Here is a 19,409-nt window from a genome sequence, read left to right as displayed (position 1 = left end):
TTAAATAACACTAATATAGTTGCAATAAAATAAGAGTTATACAATATTCAAACAAAAATAATAAAATAATAGCAAAATGGCAGCAAAACAACAACATAATAGTAATAGGAAAAAAATTTAGGCTTATTCGAGTCGGGCCGGGGTCAAAAAAGTTCCTACTCAAGGCCTAACTCATTTAGAAAACGAATCTTATTTTTGTCCAAACTAATTTTTTAAGCTTATATTTTTGCTTAAATACTCCCACTTTTCGAGTGGACTTTCAAGCTTGGACGAATGGCTTAACCCATAATTAAGTCTAGTCATAAGTAGGTCGGAATTTTTCCTTTTTTTTTTCTTTATAATATTTTTGAAAAATATATTCTCATACTTATGTTCAAATATGTCTTGAACACTCATGTTGAACACGAAATGAAGAACATGTAGGGGCACATACTTCCAAACTCAAAACTCAACCACTATATTTTATGAATGATATGATGATACTAAGGGCAGTTCTTTATTACTTTTGTGAAGTGCTTTTGAGAAATTTGTGTGTTTGACATTGCTGTTAAAAAGTGCTTTTGAAGAATAAAATGTCTATTTTAGAAATGAGATTATAAAGTAACAAATATGTATTTAAATAATGTTCAAATTAATTAATATTATGATATTTTAGCAAAAATATAAAAAAATAATTTATTATAACTTATTGTTAATATTTTAATATATAATATTAATTTTAAAAATTTCTAAGTAATTAATATTAATTATTTATAAAAATTAATTAGAATATATAAACTATATTTAAATATTTAAATATAAAAATTAAATATTGTAATTAGATATTGACACGATTATATTATTATAAAAAGTATTTTTTATTTTTAATTAATGCTTTTAACACATTTAAATAAATTGATTATTATTTATGCTTTCAAAATTTTCCGTACAAAACAAAATACATTTATTTTTTTATGAAAATTAAAATATTAATAGCTTAGGTTCTCATCTCCATGTGCTTTTGGATTAATTTACACTCTAAAATTATAGGTAAAAAAAATTAAAATTCAATTACGAGAGTTAAGTGAGGTGGTAGGGGTATCTCCTATCTTAATCAGTAGTTAAGGGTTCAATCCTCGATCTGGATATGTAGCAGCTTTAAAACTCGTTATCAACATCTACTCTTTAATGAGTCTACAGAATACGAAAAATTAAAAAAATCAAAATCTAATATTAATCTTAATAGTGACTTTGGCAGTGATAAGATATATAATTGAATTATGTTTTTGGTTTATTCTTACAGCCTTTAATATTATTATAAGTGATCATATGAATCACAATAATGTAAAAAGACAAAGACTAGACACATAAAAGGTGAAGGCTAGACTACATTCAGAAAAAGAAAAAGAAAAAGAAAAGATATATATATTTTGTTAATAAAATTAATATTTTTATAATTTTGTAAATGAAATATTTTGTTTAAGGTTCAATTGTAAATGAAAAAAGAATTTATCCTTTATTTTAGTTTTTTTAATGTAGAGAATAAATTGAGTCGATAATGAGGTGTGTTATACCGATATCTCATCTCATCTATTAATTATTTGGTCGAGAGTTTGATTCTCGCTCATGAGAATGAAACATATTTCGTATTCAATCGTTTACCTCATTTGAAAATCTAAAACAACATAAATAAAGCTAGAATTTTTTTTAAAAAAAGAGCCAAAATTGAAACATAAATTTTTATAGGGATCAAAATATAATTTTATTATCTTATAACCTCACAAATTTAAAAGAAATTTATTCTATGATTTTACCGTTTTTAAGTCAAGACCTCTACCTACTCTTGATGTCACCTATTAGAAAATTAAGTGTTACTTTGATTAATGTTTTCAACCTGTTAGATCCGATTTGATTTAAAAAAAAAACCCTATTGAAATAAAAAAACGTACGGAGGTTGGGTTTCGTTGAATAAGCAGCATCAAGAAATTTCCCTACAATTTTTTGGCCAATCTCATTGGCTATTGCTTTCTCTTCTCAGCATTAGTTTGTCACTAACAGTTTGAACTTAGAACCCCAGTCTAACATCTAGAGACTGGCTGCTGTTTTATAAAGACATATAGGGAAACTCTTGTTCTTGGGTTGCCTTTGTTTTCTTCATTTTTTTTTTTTTGCCGTTGTTCCTCAATATATTATTATTGTTATTTGGTTTCTGGTAAAAACCCTGTTTTTTTTTTTCCAAATCTTTGTCTATGAACCAATCTGCATGTTTTGAATCATTTGTTATATATATATATATGCATATCAGGCATATATGTATATGTATAAGTTTTTATGTTTATAATGTAGTTTATCATATGAGGGGTGGATGGGTTATGAAAGTGAAACCAAACATGTCAGGCTCAAATGTTATGCTTGGTTGACAGGAAAATAACGATGAAAGTAAAATCAAAGTTTTCTTCTGAAAAATCTTGCCCTGTTTTTGTCTTTTTCCAAGTCAAAGTTTGTGTGTGTTGAATTGTTAGAATTTCATAATAAAAAATACGACTCTTCAATATAATAAAAATCAAACTGGTTCATATTTTCTATTTCAGTTTCCAAATCTTTTCCACCAGAAATGGAAAACTTGAGAGCCCCTTTTAAGGGTATTGCAAATGATGTTAAAGGAAGAGCATGTTGCTATAAACAAGATTGGATTATTGGTCTTCGTTCAGGACTGGGGTATAATAAATCTCTATGTATTTGATAAAATGTCTAACATGAAAGTAAATTTTGGTATATATTCAAATATTTACTCTCTTTTTTTGCAGGATATTAGCCCCAACTACCTATATCTTCTTTGCTTCTGCTCTCCCCGTTATCGCCTTCGGCGAGCAACTGAGCCGAGATACAGGTTTTTCACTGTTCCATTCATGAAACAGTATTCAATAGTGAAGTTAAAAGGTTATGTTTAACATGGATTTGGCTGTAGATGGGACCCTAAGCACTGTTGAAACGTTGGCATCGACTGCCCTTTGCGGTATTCTACACTCGATATTCGGTGGCCAACCACTTTTGATTCTTGGAGTTGCAGAGCCGACTGTTATTATGTATACATATTTGTATAACTTTGCAAAAGGAAGAGATGACTTGGGGCAGGAACTATACTTGGCTTGGGCCGGATGGTAAATTGAGTCTCCGGTTTAGCGTAAGTTTTGGGAAGTCCTTGATCTTCTAAGTTGATAAATGTTTTGCAGGGTTTGTGTTTCGACTGCTCTCTTGTTGTTTCTGCTCGCAGTATTCAATGCTTGCACGGTAATTAATCGTTTCACAAGGATTGCAGGTGAGCTTTTCGGCATGTTGATCAGTGTTCTGTTTATTCAAGAGGCTATCAAGGTAAAATCTGATCAAAAGAAAATAAATCATCTACTATATAAAGTTCTAAACACCTACTGATGATTCGATTGCAGGGAGTTGTGAGTGAATTTCGAGTTCCCGAACATCAAGATGCAAAGTTAGGGAAGTATCAATTTCAATGGCTTTACACAAATGGTTTGCTGGGAATCATATTCTCACTTGGCCTTCTATATACCGCCTTGAAAAGTCGAAGGGCGAGGTCATGGTGGTATGGCACAGGTTTGTCAAGCAAACAATATTCAGAGCATTTGACTATTTTCAGATTTAGTATACGAAATAAGCTCCCGTAAATGTTTGCTGAATGTTGTACAGGGTGGTTTAGAAGCTTCATTGCAGATTATGGGGTACCTTTAATGGTTGTAGTGTGGACAGCGATGTCATTTGGTGTACCAAGCAAAGTTCCATCTGGGGTTCCAAGAAGGCTTTTTAGTCCTCTGGCATGGGAATCTGCATCATTACAACATTGGACCGTAATTAAGGTAACCGGACTCAGTTATCGTTTATGTCTTGCAAGAAAAGGCTACAAGTTTCAAGGTTGACAATGTTATAAATAATCAAATTGCAGGATATGGGAAGGATTCCTCCATTGTACATATTTGCTGCATTTATTCCAGCTGTCATGATTGCGGGACTATACTTTTTTGACCACAGTGTTGCATCGCAACTGGCACAACAAAAGGAATTCAATCTCAAGAATCCGTCTGCATATCATTATGACATCTTCCTGCTCGGATTCATGGTAAACCTTATGCTTGAACGGTACCACCACCCGAAGTATAAACAATCTTATCGTATACTTACGTTTTACCGCTGGAACATGCTTGCAGACTTTACTTTGCGGACTAATTGGCCTCCCTCCATCGAATGGAGTCCTACCGCAGTCTCCTATGCATACTAAGAGCCTTGCAGTTCTCAAAGGGCAGGTGGATACATACATTCTAAAGCAAAGTTTCCTATCAAACATAATTGACCTGGTTACATGCATAATTTTTCATGTATGAAATGCAGATCATACGACGAAAAATGGTGGAGACTGCAAAAGAAAGCGTAAAGCAGAAAGCTAGTAACTCCGAAATATACGGCAAGATGCAAGCGGTCTTCATCGAATTGGACAAGAGTCCAGAAGTAAGTGATCCTTTATCTTGAAACATTGCAAATGGCATTTAGTCCACAGCTCGTTGTTTTGCTTCAACCCCGAATTGCCAGTCCGTATTCTCCGAATACATACAGATAAGTCTTAGACAATGCCTGCATCTGACCTTAACTATTCCAATTACAGACTGCGGTTGCTAAAGAGTTAGAAGACTTGAGGAAGGTGGTTATGAAAGGTGAAAATGAAGGAGAAATCAAAAAGGAAACATTTGATCCCGAAAAGCATATCGATGCCTACTTGCCGGTTCGAGTTAACGAACAGAGAGTGAGCAATCTTTTGCAGTCACTCCTAGTTGCTGCATCAGTATTTGCTATGCCTGCAATCAAGTTGATACCTACATCGGTTCTTTGGGGATATTTCGCATACATGGCCATCGATAGTCTTCCCGGGAATCAGTTCTGGGAAAGGATGTTACTTCTCTTCATCGCACCTAGCCGGCGATACAAGTATGCAGCATTCTCTTTGCTTCTAGTTCCTTGATTGTTCACAATTGTTGGAACACTGGCAGCAGCAAATCAAACAAATGAAAACACCAAGAGCATAAGCTCTTCAAACAGCAAGCAGAAACAGAACAGAAAACTCAAAAGCAAAAATGTGAAAATGAATGGAATGCTACATCTTTTCATTTCATTTGAAAATATAAGAGTTACAAAGTTAGAATGTCAGTTACCTAAACTTGTAACTGCTCCCACCTGTTTTGGCAAGTTGCCAACTAAAGTAATACAAAAGAAAGCTGAACAATTTTTAGCTATTACATCCATCAATTCAAATCTTAACAACTCTAAAAGTCTAGTTACATTTAGCTTGGATGGCATTACAAAATGAACAAAAGTAAACAAAATAATTAAGCTGCTTCTGGTCCCGCTTGAATGCTGGTCTGCTGCAGCTGCTGGTCTGCATCATGGCCTTCTGTTGCATTGCAGTCCATTCTCAACACTCCTCCTTGGACTGTAGGCAACAAACACCAACCAATTCTCTAAGAATTTCAAACCTCATAGCACCTAGAGGCTTTGTTAAAATGTCAGCCAATTGATCTTGTGAACTACAATATGCAAGACTCACATCCTTTGATTGTACTGCCTCTCGAACAAAATAAAATTTGAGCTTAAAGTGCTTTGTTTTGCCATGAAAAACAGCATTCTTGGAGATAGCTATTGCTGATTGATTATCAACCATAATCTCAGTAGGCTCAAATTGTTCCTCATTTAAATCACACAACAATTTTCTAAGCCAAATAGCTTGGCTTACTGCTCCAGCTGCTGCTATGTACTCTGCCTCAGCAGTTGATTGAGCAACTGTTTGCTGCTTTTTAGAGCTCCAACAGAAAGCTCCTGAACCAAGAGAAAAGAGGTAGCCTGAGGTACTCCTCATATCATCAATCGAACCTCCCCAGTCACTGTCTGAGTAACCAGATAACTTCAGCTGACCTCCTGTCTTGAACATCACTCCAAACTTCAAGGATCCTTTCACATACCTGAGGATTCTCTTTGCAGCCTTTAAATGTGATGTGTTGCAGCTATGCATAAAACGAGATAGCAAACTGACCGAATGCATAAGATCAGGTCTAGTTGCTGTCAAGTATAGCAAACATCCAATTAGACTTCTATACTCTCTTTCATCCACCTTTTCTTCATCTCCATAGCTGCTCAACTTCTGTCCCATGACTAGAGGTGTACTCACTGGCTTGCAGTTTTCCATATGGAACTTAGTGAGAATTTTCAAGGCAAATGCATGCTGGCTGATAAAAATGCCTTGATCAGACTGGTCTACTTCCATACCAAGGAAGTAAGTCATGATTCCCAAGTCTGTCATGTCAAACATGTTTTGCATATTCTTTTTGAACTCCTGAATCAAATCGACCCTGCTTCCAGTCACTAGTAAATCATCCACATATATTGAGACAATCAGCAAAGTCTCATCTTTAGACTTCTTTATAAACAAAGTTGGCTCACTCAAACTTTTCTCGAAATTGAGCCTAAACAGGTAAGCATCTATCCTGTCATACCAGGCTCGAGGAGCCTGTTTTAGTCCATAGAGTGCCTTTTTCAGCTTGTAAACCTTGTCCTCCTTTCCTTGGACTTTAAATCCATCAGGCTGTTCAACATAAATTTCCTCTTTAAGAAAGCCATTCAGGAAAGCTGACTTGACATCAAGCTGATGGACCTTCCACTGTTTCTGTGCAGCGAAAGCAAATAGAAGCTTTATGGTATCCAGCCTTGCCACTGGAGCAAATGTCTCCTCAAAATCAATGCCAAACTGTTGATTGTACCCTTTCACCACAAGCCTTGCCTTGTGCTTGTTCAGAGAGCCATCTGCATTGAATTTGGTCCTGAAAACCCACTTGACACCTATGACCTTCTTCTGATCAGGTCTGTCTACCAGATCCCAAGTATCATTCTTATGGATCATGTCGATTTCAGCCTCCATAGCCTTCTTCCAGCTTTTGCTTCTAGCAGCTTCTTCATAGCTTGAAGGCTCAACAATGGCCATATTGCATCTTTGGTAGATGTCAGCAATAGACCTGGTCCCTCTCACAGGAGCATCGTCTACATTGGCATTACTGACTTCGTTTTCTGCCAACTCCAAATTGCTGCCAATCTGCTCTTCTTCAAACTGACTTGTATTAGAGCCATCTAGACTCCAAAACCTTCCTTCATCGAATTTGACATCCCTGCTTACCAAAATCTTCTTGGTTGAAGGATCAAATATTCTGTAGCCCTTCTTGCAGCTACTGTAACCAACAAATATACCTGGAACTGACCTCTTCTCGAGCTTGGTTCTTCTTTCTACAGGGACAAGTACAAAACACTTGCTGCCAAACACTTTTAAATGGGAAACAGTAGGTTTAAGATCATACCATACTTCAAAAGGAGTTTTATCATTCACAGCATGTGTTGGCAGCCTATTGAGCAGGTATACTGAGGTGTTGACACCTTCAGCCCAAAAAATGCTTGGAAGCTTGCTTTGAAACAACATGCACCTGGTCATGTTCATCACTGTTCTGTTCTTCCTCTCACACACTCCATTTTGCTGAGGAGTGTACACTGTGGTCAGCTGATGATGAATCCCAGCCTGCTCACATAGCTTCTGAAATCTTTCAGACAAGTATTCAGAACCATTGTCTGTCCTCAAGGCCTTAATCCTGCAGCCTGTTTGATTTTCTGCCAATGCCTTGAACTTTCTAAAAACTTCAAACACTTCTGACTTCTGTTTCATGAAATAAACCCAGCAAAATCTGGTTAGATCATCAATAAACAGTATAAAATACTTACTGCCATTCAGTGAAGGGGTCTTCATTGGTCCACAGACATCTGAGTGCACCAACTCAAGTCTCTTTCGAGCCCTCCATGCTTGGTTAGCTGAAAAGGGCAACCTGGCTTGTTTGCCAAGCTGACACACTTCACAAACGCCTTCACTTGCACTAACCTTCACCATGTCTTCTGTCATGTTCATTTTGTGCAGCAAATCAAGTGATTTGAGGCTAACATGGCCAAACCTCTTGTGCCAAAGATCAGTATTGTCAACTGAGCTTGTATATGCACTTTTCTCAAGCTGACTCACTTCCAGCATAAAACATTTGTCTCCCATAGGTGCTGAGACAATCTCCCTACCATGAGCATCACTTATAACACAAGAATCATTCTTGAAAACTAGTGAAAAGCCTTTCTTGACTAGCTGGCCTACACTTAGTAAATTTTGGTCTATTTCTGGCACATAGAGCACATCAGAAATGATTTTGTTACCTGAACCAGTGTGAATGACCACATCACCTCTACCTTTTGCTTCAATCAAGTTCCCATTGCCTATCCTGACCTTCGAGACATAGCTCCTGTCAAGGTTCTTGAAAAGGCTCTCATCTGCAGCCATGTGGTGTGAGCAACCACTATCTACAAGCCAACTGCTCATGCTTTTAGCTGCATAACATGAAGCTGTAAATACATGCTCCTCCTGAGCTTGTACATCCTCGGCAGACTTGGCTTGTACTGGTTGTGCTTGTACCTTCTCATGACTTCTACAAATTTTCTCATGATGACCATACTTCATACAGCTTTTGCACTGTATATCTGGTCTGGTCCAGCAAAATTTTTCCAGGTGATTGGTCTTCTTGCAGTGAATGCATGGTGGAAACCTCCTTCTACCGGCATCTTTCTTTGATCTTTCCTTCTTTTCAAACCAAGGCTTCTTAGCTTTCTGGCTTGAGCTGGAGCCTTCTCTGACCTTTGCTTGAAAAGCACCTTCAAGATTCTCCTCCTGCCTGCTTGCTCTTCTCTGTTCAAGTGCATAGAGTGAGTTAACCAACTCAGACAAAGAAATGGTTGTGAGATCTCTCGAGTCCTCCAATGAGGAGATTTTTGACTCAAACCTTTCAGGTAAGGTGGTAATAACCTTCTCAACAACCCTACTATCACTGAAATCTTCTCCAAGGAGTCTAATATTGTTGACAGTAGCCATAATCCTATCAGAATATTGCTTGATAGTTTCTGACTCCTTCATCTTCAAATTTTCAAACTCCCTTCTAAGGTTGATGACTTGTTGCTGCCTGGTCTTGTCTGATCCCATAAATTCCTCTTTTAGCCTGTCCCATGCCTGCTTGGGAGAGTCACAGGCCATGATACGAGTGAAAATAACATCTGATATTCCATTCTGCAAACAGGCCATAGCCTTGTGTTTCTTGGCTCGTTCCTCACCATGTTGCCTGATCTGAGCAATGGTAGGATTTGCTCTTAATGGTGCTGGCTCGACATCACTCTCAACTGCACTCCAGAGGTCAAGTGCTTGAAGATATGTCTTCATTTTGACAACCCAAATGTGGTAGTTGTCTCCAGCAAAAACTGGTGGTGGAGGAGGAGCAAAACTCATGCTGCCAAGACTGACTTTGAAAAAAACAGAAAACTAAAACATAAACAACAGAGGTCCTCAAAGATAGGAGGCTCTGATTACCATTTGTTGGAACACTGGCAGCAGCAAATCAAACAAATGAAAACACCAAGAGCATAAGCTCTTCAAACAGCAAGCAGAAACAGAACAGAAAACTCAAAAGCAAAAATGTGAAAATGAATGGAATGCTACATCTTTTCATTTCATTTGAAAATATAAGAGTTACAAAGTTAGAATGTCAGTTACCTAAACTTGTAACTGCTCCCACCTGTTTTGGCAAGTTGCCAACTAAAGTAATACAAAAGAAAGCTGAACAATTTTTAGCTATTACATCCATCAATTCAAATCTTAACAACTCTAAAAGTCTAGTTACATTTAGCTTGGATGGCATTACAAAATGAACAAAAGTAAACAAAATAATTAAGCTGCTTCTGGTCCCGCTTGAATGCTGGTCTGCTGCAGCTGCTGGTCTGCATCATGGCCTTCTGTTGCATTGCAGTCCATTCTCAACAACAATAAACAAATTACTAGGCAATGATGCTAATTCCTCTTCTGCATCAATGATCCAAATTTGCAGGGTGTTGGAACATGTTCATGCTTCATTCGTGGAGTCGGTACCGTACCGATTTATCGCGATGTTTACGCTCTTCCAGTTCGTATATCTCCTCATGTGCTTTGGTGTAACATGGATTCCTATAGCTGGAATCTTGTTTCCATTGCCCTTCTTCCTTCTCATCATCATAAGGCAATACATTCTCCCAAAGCTCATTCTCCCAAGTTATCTCTGTGAACTCGATGCAGCCGAATACGAGGAACTTACTGGTTCCGTTCCAAGAACATCCCTCAGCTTCTCTTCAAGGGTATTTGCTATTGGTCATTTTCTATTTGTGGAGACATAAAAAACTAACAAAAACAGCTAAAAATGTTGAGTTTTTTTTGTTAGGAAATGGATATATCTTGTCCTGAGAATGAGGCTGATGCAGTTGAAAGGTTTGATGCTGAGTTATTAGATGAGTTGACAACAAGTAGAGGAGAGATAAAGCTCCGAAATGTTAGCTTCGGTGAGGAGCGGAAGGGCCAGGTAGGATGCTCCGGTTTTCCATACCCGTGTATGGCATTCATGTTGACATATAAGTACAATTATATGAATTTCAAAAATATTCCAAATACATGAAAAACTCGAAAAAAAATCTAACCATTAGTGCGTCATATGCATATTTTGGATTGACATAGCTTTTTCATGCATGATAATCTTTTCATTATATGACTCTTTAACTTTTCATTTTTTTTTAAATTACCTATATTTGACATTCGTGTTTGACACAGGGATATGATCTTGAAGTATTCTTTACATGCATGAATCAACTTAGAAAAATCTAACTATACCCGTATATGAATAACATAACTAGCTTTTTCATGCATGATTATCTTGTTAATGAATTTTGTATAACATTATTTTTTATATTTGTATTTTGCAGGTTTTCTCAAAGGAAATTGTTGAGGAAGAATGAGATTGAGAGATCAAAGTTGAAAAACATGAACATCATATAGGCTTCTCAGATGTTTTCCCTTCTTTCTTTTTATTTCCTCCATGGTTGAATCTGAAAAATTCCACTTTACCTCCAGATGTGTAAAATGCAAATCTATTTCCATGCAAACCACAAAACCATGCATGTAATATGTTTTGTTTCCACGTTGAACACGTAAATCTATTTCGTTGTTTTTTTAGTTGGAAAAAAAAACCATGGTTGTACTTGTTCGAACTAGTAGAAAAGCATCAGAGTGATTGACTTGTGAACAGGTAAATATCATATTAAATTGTTTTTTATTTATATATTTTTTAATAATTTATTTAATTGAATTATACAAATCTATCAACCCGACAAATAAATAACTTGACTGATTAAACCATTAATCCAATACTAAAAACCTTAACTTAATAACACTAAAAACAAAATCAATTGGGGAATGATCATTTTCGATATAAATTCTGTCCATAACAGTCAGCTGCTAATTAAATAATAATTTTATCGACAAAACTTAAATCCACCAAAAATTTCGTCACTAAAAAGCATTTTACTTGTAGTACTAGCTACAAAAGAACCTGTAGAGGCTAATATTATACATGCAAACACGATTCATTCCGAGGCCAGAGAGATTTTCGATCGACAATGATGTCGTTTAAAAAAATAATTGAGAACAAAAGATCTTGTAATAATAAATTTTCGTCACTATATAAAAAGGCAAAAAAGAGTCCCCTAGCATAAGCCATGCAAACCTCTCAAACCTTGTATCTATTTGATGATGACATTTGAGGTAGGGTATGGAGAAAGATATACTTGGTTTGTTTTAAGGTTTTCAACTTGGGATTTTCGAAGTTGATTCTTACATTAATTTGCCATAAAATTATTCGATATTTTTTAAATTCAGAAATACATTTTGTTCTATACGTATTTAAATTTTAAAAGATCAATTACAAATTTGCTAAATATGTATCGTCAGTATAGGTTTATACCGACATACTCTCATTTATAATGAAGGAACCTAAGAGATACTTTCACCAATATTTAAAATATATATTTAAAATTTTAAAAGTTTAGGGAAGAAAGGTATTTTTTTTTTGAAAATGTTTAGATGGGAGGGACTGAATTTGATATTAATCCATTTAATTAAAGGGGCCAAAATCTTTGCCTTCACCTTAACTACACCTTGAGTTAATCCAAATAATTAATACGGTTAATTATATAATTAAAATGCTAACATTGATTTTTTTTTCCCAATCATGTTGACATGAAATAAAATATTTTCTTTAAAATAATATATTTTTTAATTCTTTTTATTCAACTCCAAATAAATTAAATCCCAATTAATTTGAATCCAAATAACACAAATATATAAAATTTCCCATTCCAGCAGGCTATGCTCCAAAACAATTGACACTGTAAATTAAGATTAAACAAAAAATTAAGTAAAATTTCAATGTCTTTCATTTATTTTTGATTAATTGGATATTTAAAAAAATTATATTTAAATAAATCATTTTAGAAGGGTTTTTGTCAAATGTTCACGAGCTGAAGCCAATGCTTGACTTATTGTCTGCAATATTATCAAAAAAAAAACATTAGCTATATAATTAGTGAAGGATTTTGGCATTAAATTATGGAGTCTAATTAAAATTTTCAAAAAGTTTAAGGGCATCATAAGAAATTTTAAAAAGTTTGGGTCTTAGCTAACTGCCCCTAAACAGGGGCAAGTATAGATAGTAGCCTTGACCCCTCCCTAAATTTTTAAAAATTTATAAATTAATATAATGGTAAAATTATCTTTTGACTCCTAAATTTTTTTTTCCTTTTGTGTCCGTACCTAAACACTAAAATTATTTTATTCGAATTTTTATACGAGAATCGAATATGGGTATATCTCTAACAAGAGTATGTTAAAATTTTTCATATATTTAAAGAATTTTTTGAGAAAAAAAAAATCGAAACAATGTTACCTGTTCGGATAATGTTGCTGAAGCATCCATGTTTTGGATTGCCACCTTTCCTGCAATAGCATTTGCATCTGTTTCAAGTATCTCCTGGTTCCACAGCAAAAGCGGGGGGGAGTACATTATTTTCTTCATTTTATGCCAAAAAAAAAAACTCTTCTCATTCAGATCTTCAATGAAAAAGAAATTGTTTGTAAAAGACAAAGAAGAGTTGTAGATATCGAAATTCGAACTCTGAACACACAAGAAAATTATTGTAAACCTTTATACAAGTTGGCATGGACGATATCTTAAGTTACTGCATACTTTTATAAGGTAGATACTCAAGGGAAAAGTCAGAAATTCGGTTTTAGAGGTAAAATGAAAATTTAAAAGTATAGGGATGAAAGTAAAATTTTATTTAAATAAGGCTTAAATCGAATATTTTATAAATAAAAAGGAGGCTAAGGCCCTTTGTATATACTATCTTTTCTTTCTCCCAAAGGGATCATGGTTTTGAATAGGAGAAGAATTATCGATGTCAGGATTCAAATCCCAAACTCATAAGATAACTAGGTTAAATATTTGATTCAAATTTGTATCATATGCATACCCATAAGTATGTTTAAGGGCGAAGTTAGAATATTATATAAGGGCCAAAAACGAATAATAAATTTTAGGAATCAATGTATAAATTTATCACTATATTAATTAGTAATTGCATAAATTTTATCATGTTAGGGCTAAAGCCATTGCCTGCCCCTTTTGTCTTCGCCTCTGAGTATGATATTTTTTAACATAATATAGAAAAACACGAGTTAATGAAGAAAGGTATGTAAATGCGTACCCTTGATCCACAACTTCATCAATGCATAAGAAGATGACATCTAAGTTCTCAAGTGCTTCCCTTTTATCAATTGTGTTCCTACATTGGGGAAACAATTGAAGTTAAGCATGCATGCAGGCATGCATACATACATACATAAAAACCAAATAAATGAACCTCAAACGAAGAGCAATGGCATCAAATAGTCCCTGAAGCACAGTGGCAAGAAGAAGTTCATTTTCATCATCACCTCCAGTTATGAAGAAATGTAGGTCTTGGACGAACTTATAGATTACAATGTTGCTATCAAAGATTGTGATCTCAGCTGCATTCTTATTCGGGCTCGGATGTTAGTTCGGAGTACGAGTATATAATACTCTAAATACATGAAAAAACTTTGAAAAGAAAATTAGCATGCTCGAGTTATATATATATATATACATACACAATACTAACACCCGAATCTGTGTAATATGATTACCTTCAGTACGAGCATTTGATTTGAGTGTTCTACCAAAGAGAGATTTTTCAAAGGCTAACTTAGCACTATTTGTTGGCCATTCATCTGAGTAATACTTTACTGCTACACGTTTCCCTTCTGAATCCAGAATTAAAATGTTCTTCACTGCTGGGCATGAATTCTATAAAATTAAATCAAATAAGCATTACATACGATTATATATATATATAACTCGATTCATTCGATAGGTCGAGAGCTACAAGTGATTGAGTTAAGGGAGAAAAGGTTGTAGAGAGTCAGGGAAGATTTTCTTTTTATATACAATGAAGGTTCAAATTCATACATTCACACACTAATACTACCACACAGGTGAACCTATGGATCGAACTCTGGTGTCAGGCATGGATGAACTCACTTCAAACAATAGCTTGAGTTCAAGTTTGGAAGAAGTTTAAACAAGAGAGAGACATGATAGTAGATATCCCTCTCTAGTGGTTTGGGAGAGTATTTAAGAGAACACTTGTAAGTCATGCGTCCTCTTTCAATTGGTGAGCTTATCATTCACCGTGGATCTTTTGTTAGGTTAGTTATGTGACTTGATATGCGATTGCAATTTATCAAAGTGGTAGAATTTAACATGCCTTAAGCTTATGTTTGACGGGTTTTGTCACAATTGTTGGGGTCTAATGAATGTATGTTAGACAAGAAGCATATGTAACAATATATTGACATCACGATTTTCTCAGATTCACCATTCGATTTACTTAAAAGTAAGTTAAATATAAACCCAAGGTTTTGTCTATTCGATTCATACAATTATTTTAAGTTTAAAGATTCAAACCTTATCATTTATATAACTCAAAATCTATGCTGGTTTGAGATTTTTTTTAAAAAAATATCCATATCCAATTTCTATAAATATAAAAAAAGCATCCTCGTATTTGACACTCGTGTTCTAACTACGAGTACTCAATAAGGAAAAGCACAACCAAAAGGGAAATTAAAAAGGAAAAACTGAATGCACTAATAAAGAAACCTGAGTTATTGATAAACTTACCCCAGATAAACAGAAGCCAGACATGTTTGGATGGTGAGAAAATTGCAACTATTTGGGGTTTCAGTTTTCCTTTTAGTTAATTTGAAGGGAAAATTAGGCATTTCAATATAAAAATAAATATAAATAAATAAAACGATGACTAAAATAGAGTTGCATGTTTATCTGAAATTTTGGTCAAAGTTTTTAGCTATAACGAAGGAGAATAAATAAAAGAATAATTCAACTTTTTAAAAATATATATATAATATTAAGTCTTCCATTTCATTTCATTTTTTAATCTTACAAATTTCTATGTTTTAAAAAACCTAACATGTTCCTTTCAATGAAAAAAAACCCTAACATGTTTTTTTTTTTCAGAAAGGAAACCTAACATGTTAGTTATTGAGACAAAACATACCAGATAGTAATATATATCTATAACTGGTTATAAAACATTTTTTTATTTTTTATTTTTTTATTTTTTATTTTTTTTAGGGTTCAGAATGGGCAAAGAAAGTTTTGATATTGGATCTTCCATTGATGATGATCCATATGAATATGAACATGTTCAAATTGTTCCATTTTTAGCTTATTATGTCATGGAATTGATCACTACTGGTGCTTCAACCACTGTTTCTAAAACTACTGTTGCACCATTAGAGAGAATCAAGATACTTATGCAGGTAAATTTTTAAAAAAATATTTGATATTTGTATGTTATTTCATAGATTACATGTTTCGATTCGCTAGTATTCATGTTTATGTCGAGGTTTACCCATTTTTTTGGATTAAATATTGGTATATCGTTGTATGTTTCTTAAACTCAGAGTAAGTGTTTGTGTTTATGTTTACTCATGTTTCGATTCACCCCATATTTATCATGGTGTAATTGACTCTTATTTATGTTACCTGGACTTGGAGTAAGTGTTGGTGTTACTCATTCGTATTTATGTCAAGATTTAATTGATTCTTACCTATGTTACCTAAACTCGAAGTAAGTGTTGGTGTTCAGTTTCACCAATATTCGTGTTTATGTCATTAGTTTACTCATCTATGTAGATTGAATGAAAATATTGTTTTCATGATGTAATTAGATTCTTGTCTAAATTGCATGATACTCGTGTTTATTTCAAGGTTTAGTGGTAATCTATCCATGATAGAATGACATATAATTGTCATGATCACGTGGTTGATATTTATTTATGTTACTCGAGTTTGGAGTGATTGTTAAAGTTTACCATCTATCTAGATTAAATGATATACTGTTGTTATGGTTTAGTTTATTTTTATCTATGTTACCTGAATTTGAAATGCGTACGGATTACGGTGTTCAATTATATTTCATAAATATTTTAGGGAAAATGAAGAGGTTTGAGTAATATAGATTCTAATAATTTGATTATTATAAGAAGTTATGCAAAGCCTAGTGTTGAGTGTTTCTGTGTATCCTTTAGGTGAGTGGAACTGTATTTATATGATATGATTATTGTTTATGGAGGTGACATCATAGGTAGGTTCCACGCATGTTGCACGTACCCTACTCTAGACTTAACACGCGTTTATACGATGAGGATTCATTTATGAAATAATGTGCAAACCCACATCGGGAGCTCAACATGCGAGCTCGATTTGCGAGTTCAATTTGCGAACCGTACTGTAGGATCTTACCAGGGCCCATTCGGGTTGTGGGTCAATAATAATAAGTATCATAACAACTATTTTATTATTGATTGGAACTGATAGACAAGGGCAGAAGGGTTTCATTCAATTGGGATGTATGGATCAATGAAGAAGCTAATGAAGAATGAAGGTCTTAGGGGGCTATACAAGTAAGTTCACCAATGAATCTTTATTAATCATACATACATACATACATACATAGGTATGTTCATGATACACATCTTTTTATTTGCAGAGCAAATGGTGTTAGTATCATCCGAACGTTACCTCATTCGATATTCCAGTACGTGACATACGAACAATATCAAAATTTCCTACAATATAAATGGCGTGTCGAAAGAGGGCCATTGTTGGACATCTTAGCCAGCTCCGCAGCCAGTGCAACAGCATTTCTATGCACTTATCCCTTGGATTTGGCTCGAACCAAGTACGCATATCAGGTATTTACTTCACTGAACGGAGGCTCATTGCTCTAAATATAAATCAACCTCTCAATCAACATCCCTGATTCTCTAGTTCTCCATTTTAAGGTGGTGGATCGACATCAAAGTAGCGGTGACTATCGAAAATGTATCCATTCAGGTCATACCGCACAACGAGGGGTAACAAACGTCCTCAAGACCATCTATAATCAAGGTGGAATGCTCGGATTCTATCGAGGTGTAGGTAAGTTATTAAAATTTGAAACATGTTTGAACAAAATACCTTATTGAAAACTTGAATCAATAAGTCATTTTGAGTTTTAAAGATTAGGTCCAACACTAGGGGGAATCCTTCCTTACAATGTGATAAAGTTTTATGGTTATGAGGAGCTTAAAAGATGGGTTCCCAAAGAAAATCAAAGCTCCGTTGCATTGAATCTTTCATGTGGAGCATTGGCTGCCTTAATTGGACAAACTGTAATGTACCCATTGGATGTTGTTAGGAGACAAATGCAGGTAAATTTTCGCGTTGGATCTTTGTTGTTGGTTAGACCTATTCAAGGGTCACGTTACTTGTTCGATCCCAAAGTTTTGTTGATATTTGAAAGAATTTAGATAAAATATTAAATTTAAAAAATGATATTGGGTAAAAATATTGAACTCATTTAAAATATAAGCTAAACTTCGACATTTTAACTTTTAAAGCTTAACTTGACCCTATTTATTTTCATATTTTGTAATATATTATTTTATTTTTTATAGGCTAATTAAATATTCAGATTAGAGTCCAACTTTTTAAAAGTTGCTTAGATCAAGATCAAACCTTTTAAAATTGTCATATAAGGATTTAATTTTTACAAAAGTGCTAAAATAAGGGTTTTTCATGCACTTTGACCTAGTTTATAGTAAAAAATAAGTAATTGCTGATATGTTAAGAATAAAAACACATAACAGTTGAATTTACATATTGTTTGAAAAGAAATGTAAATAATAAAAAATTAGTTTATGACATTTGAGAAGCCTTTATTTAAACACTTCAAAAACATTTGGTCGTTATTCAAGCACTTTCAAAAGATTTTGGTCCTTGTTTGACTACTTTGAAATATTTAACACTAATAAGAGCAACCCCGATTTGAACATTTAGTCTTTTATATATTATATAAGTTACCATACAAAAATTAAATATGCAACTATAACATGTCAAGTGTGCCTTAACATGCTTGAATTAGTAATTTACAATTGTGAACGGATTTGAGCAATATTGAAAGCTTTTGACTGCCATAGGCCAAGCAAAATCACACCCGACCAGTAACCACCTCTGTTGCTAATGTCTTTGTTGCTGTCCAGTGAAGGTTGGTATAGTATCAACCTCGATCACCCATAATCAAGCAAAATCTTGGATGATAAACTGGACACACATGTTTGAACTAGCTTCATCTTCGAACTTTAAATTCAAAAAGCTGTTTTATTTTACAGGTAGACATTCTGAACCAGAATGGTATGAGGTACAAAAACTCCATTGAAGCCTTTAAATCCATCACCCATAATCAAGGATGGAGACAATTGTATGCAGGTTTATGCATTAATTATATAAAGGTAATTTCAATATATTAATGACCCCTTTGTTAAGTTCTTTGATATCATAATCTTAAGGGTTATTTTTTAAACTCTGTTGCAGGTTGTACCATCAATAGCCATTGGTCTAACAGCTTTCGATGTCATTGACCGACAGCTACATTTTCCGCGCTAGCAGTTTTCGATCCATGATGTCAAACCCGGATCTTGTAAATATCATCTTTTAAAGACAGCTGCATGAACCGTAAAGGTTACTATGAATGATGAAAATTTCAAAACTCGACGGCTTCTTAAATGTTACCTTTTAAAGGCGATTCATGAACTAGTTAGGTTAAACTCCCAATGTGAACTCGATCATGTCACAAGTTTATCCTCAAAAGGCATCCAAATCGAACTCATACCCATGTCCAAAACAGATATCAGACATGATTAGTAACATAGGGTGGGAAAATACACAATGGAAATGGAAAGTTTCTAATAAAATATCAAAATCTATACATTATTATAAGTTTTACAATGATGGAATATTATTCAATGC

At 34.2% G+C, this 19,409-nt stretch overlaps 3 protein-coding genes across 4 annotated transcripts; 2 read left to right on the top strand and 1 right to left on the bottom strand.

Moving 5' to 3' along the window:
* The first annotated feature begins 1,891 nt into the window (after window positions 1-1,891).
* LOC107937250 (boron transporter 4) lies at window positions 1,892-10,709 on the top strand. Its single transcript, XM_041096231.1, has 12 exons — window positions 1,892-2,697; window positions 2,787-2,869; window positions 2,948-3,140; window positions 3,213-3,351; window positions 3,426-3,591; window positions 3,685-3,851; window positions 3,938-4,111; window positions 4,200-4,295; window positions 4,381-4,497; window positions 4,652-4,971; window positions 9,981-10,263; window positions 10,347-10,709. Exons 1-12 carry the CDS (start codon window positions 2,594-2,596, stop codon window positions 10,575-10,577), a joined length of 2,073 nt encoding a protein of 690 aa, XP_040952165.1. The 5' UTR covers window positions 1,892-2,593; the 3' UTR covers window positions 10,578-10,709.
* Window positions 10,710-12,370: 1,661 nt separating this feature from the next.
* LOC107937277 (coatomer subunit zeta-2) lies at window positions 12,371-15,320 on the bottom strand. Of its 2 annotated transcripts, none has more exons than XM_041096230.1 (6): window positions 15,216-15,320; window positions 14,180-14,339; window positions 13,876-14,023; window positions 13,720-13,797; window positions 12,900-12,983; window positions 12,371-12,499 (listed from the first exon to the last, which is right to left on the bottom strand). In XM_041096230.1, the coding sequence occupies exons 1-6, from the start codon at window positions 15,237-15,239 to the stop codon at window positions 12,493-12,495; spliced, it is 501 nt and encodes a 166-aa protein (XP_040952164.1). In that variant the 5' UTR covers window positions 15,240-15,320; the 3' UTR covers window positions 12,371-12,492. The 2 variants fall into 2 exon arrangements, 1 of the variants encoding a protein (XP_040952164.1); XR_005915173.1 differs by having other exon boundaries at window positions 12,484-12,499; window positions 12,900-13,022.
* A 187-nt stretch (window positions 15,321-15,507) lies between these two features.
* LOC107937245 (mitochondrial carrier protein CoAc1) lies at window positions 15,508-19,379 on the top strand. The gene is made up of 7 exons (XM_016870096.2): window positions 15,508-15,877; window positions 16,938-17,023; window positions 17,110-17,314; window positions 17,405-17,540; window positions 17,628-17,812; window positions 18,773-18,892; window positions 18,975-19,379. The coding sequence occupies exons 1-7, from the start codon at window positions 15,698-15,700 to the stop codon at window positions 19,044-19,046; spliced, it is 984 nt and encodes a 327-aa protein (XP_016725585.1). The 5' UTR covers window positions 15,508-15,697; the 3' UTR covers window positions 19,047-19,379.
* Window positions 19,380-19,409: the final 30 nt, after the last annotated feature.

This window comes from Gossypium hirsutum, chromosome D06, assembly GCF_007990345.1.
Source record: "Gossypium hirsutum isolate 1008001.06 chromosome D06, Gossypium_hirsutum_v2.1, whole genome shotgun sequence".
Taxonomy (NCBI): domain Eukaryota; kingdom Viridiplantae; phylum Streptophyta; class Magnoliopsida; order Malvales; family Malvaceae; genus Gossypium; species Gossypium hirsutum.
This window is presented reverse-complemented; position numbering and strand designations above follow the sequence as displayed.

Bases quoted from the DNA above. Each gene is read 5' to 3' on its own strand.
- LOC107937250 (XM_041096231.1), top strand. From the start codon at position 2,594: ATGGAAAACTTGAGAGCCCCTTTTAAGGGTATTGCAAATGATGTTAAA. The intron at 2,870-2,947 runs GTTTTTCACTGT...ATTTGGCTGTAG, and splicing joins GCAACTGAGCCGAGATACAG to ATGGGACCCTAAGCACTGTT. The intron at 3,141-3,212 runs GTAAATTGAGTC...AATGTTTTGCAG, and splicing joins TACTTGGCTTGGGCCGGATG to GGTTTGTGTTTCGACTGCTC.
- LOC107937277 (XM_041096230.1), bottom strand. From the start codon at position 15,239: ATGTCTGGCTTCTGTTTATCTGGG. The intron at 14,340-15,215 runs GTAAGTTTATCA...TTAATTTTATAG, and splicing joins CTGGCTTCTGTTTATCTGGG to AATTCATGCCCAGCAGTGAA. The intron at 13,798-13,875 runs GTTCATTTATTT...TCCCCAATGTAG, and splicing joins GCCATTGCTCTTCGTTTGAG to GAACACAATTGATAAAAGGG.
- LOC107937245 (XM_016870096.2), top strand. From the start codon at position 15,698: ATGGGCAAAGAAAGTTTTGATATTGGATCTTCCATTGATGATGATCCA. The intron at 17,315-17,404 runs GTATTTACTTCA...CTCCATTTTAAG, and splicing joins GAACCAAGTACGCATATCAG to GTGGTGGATCGACATCAAAG. The intron at 17,541-17,627 runs GTAAGTTATTAA...TTTAAAGATTAG, and splicing joins CGGATTCTATCGAGGTGTAG to GTCCAACACTAGGGGGAATC.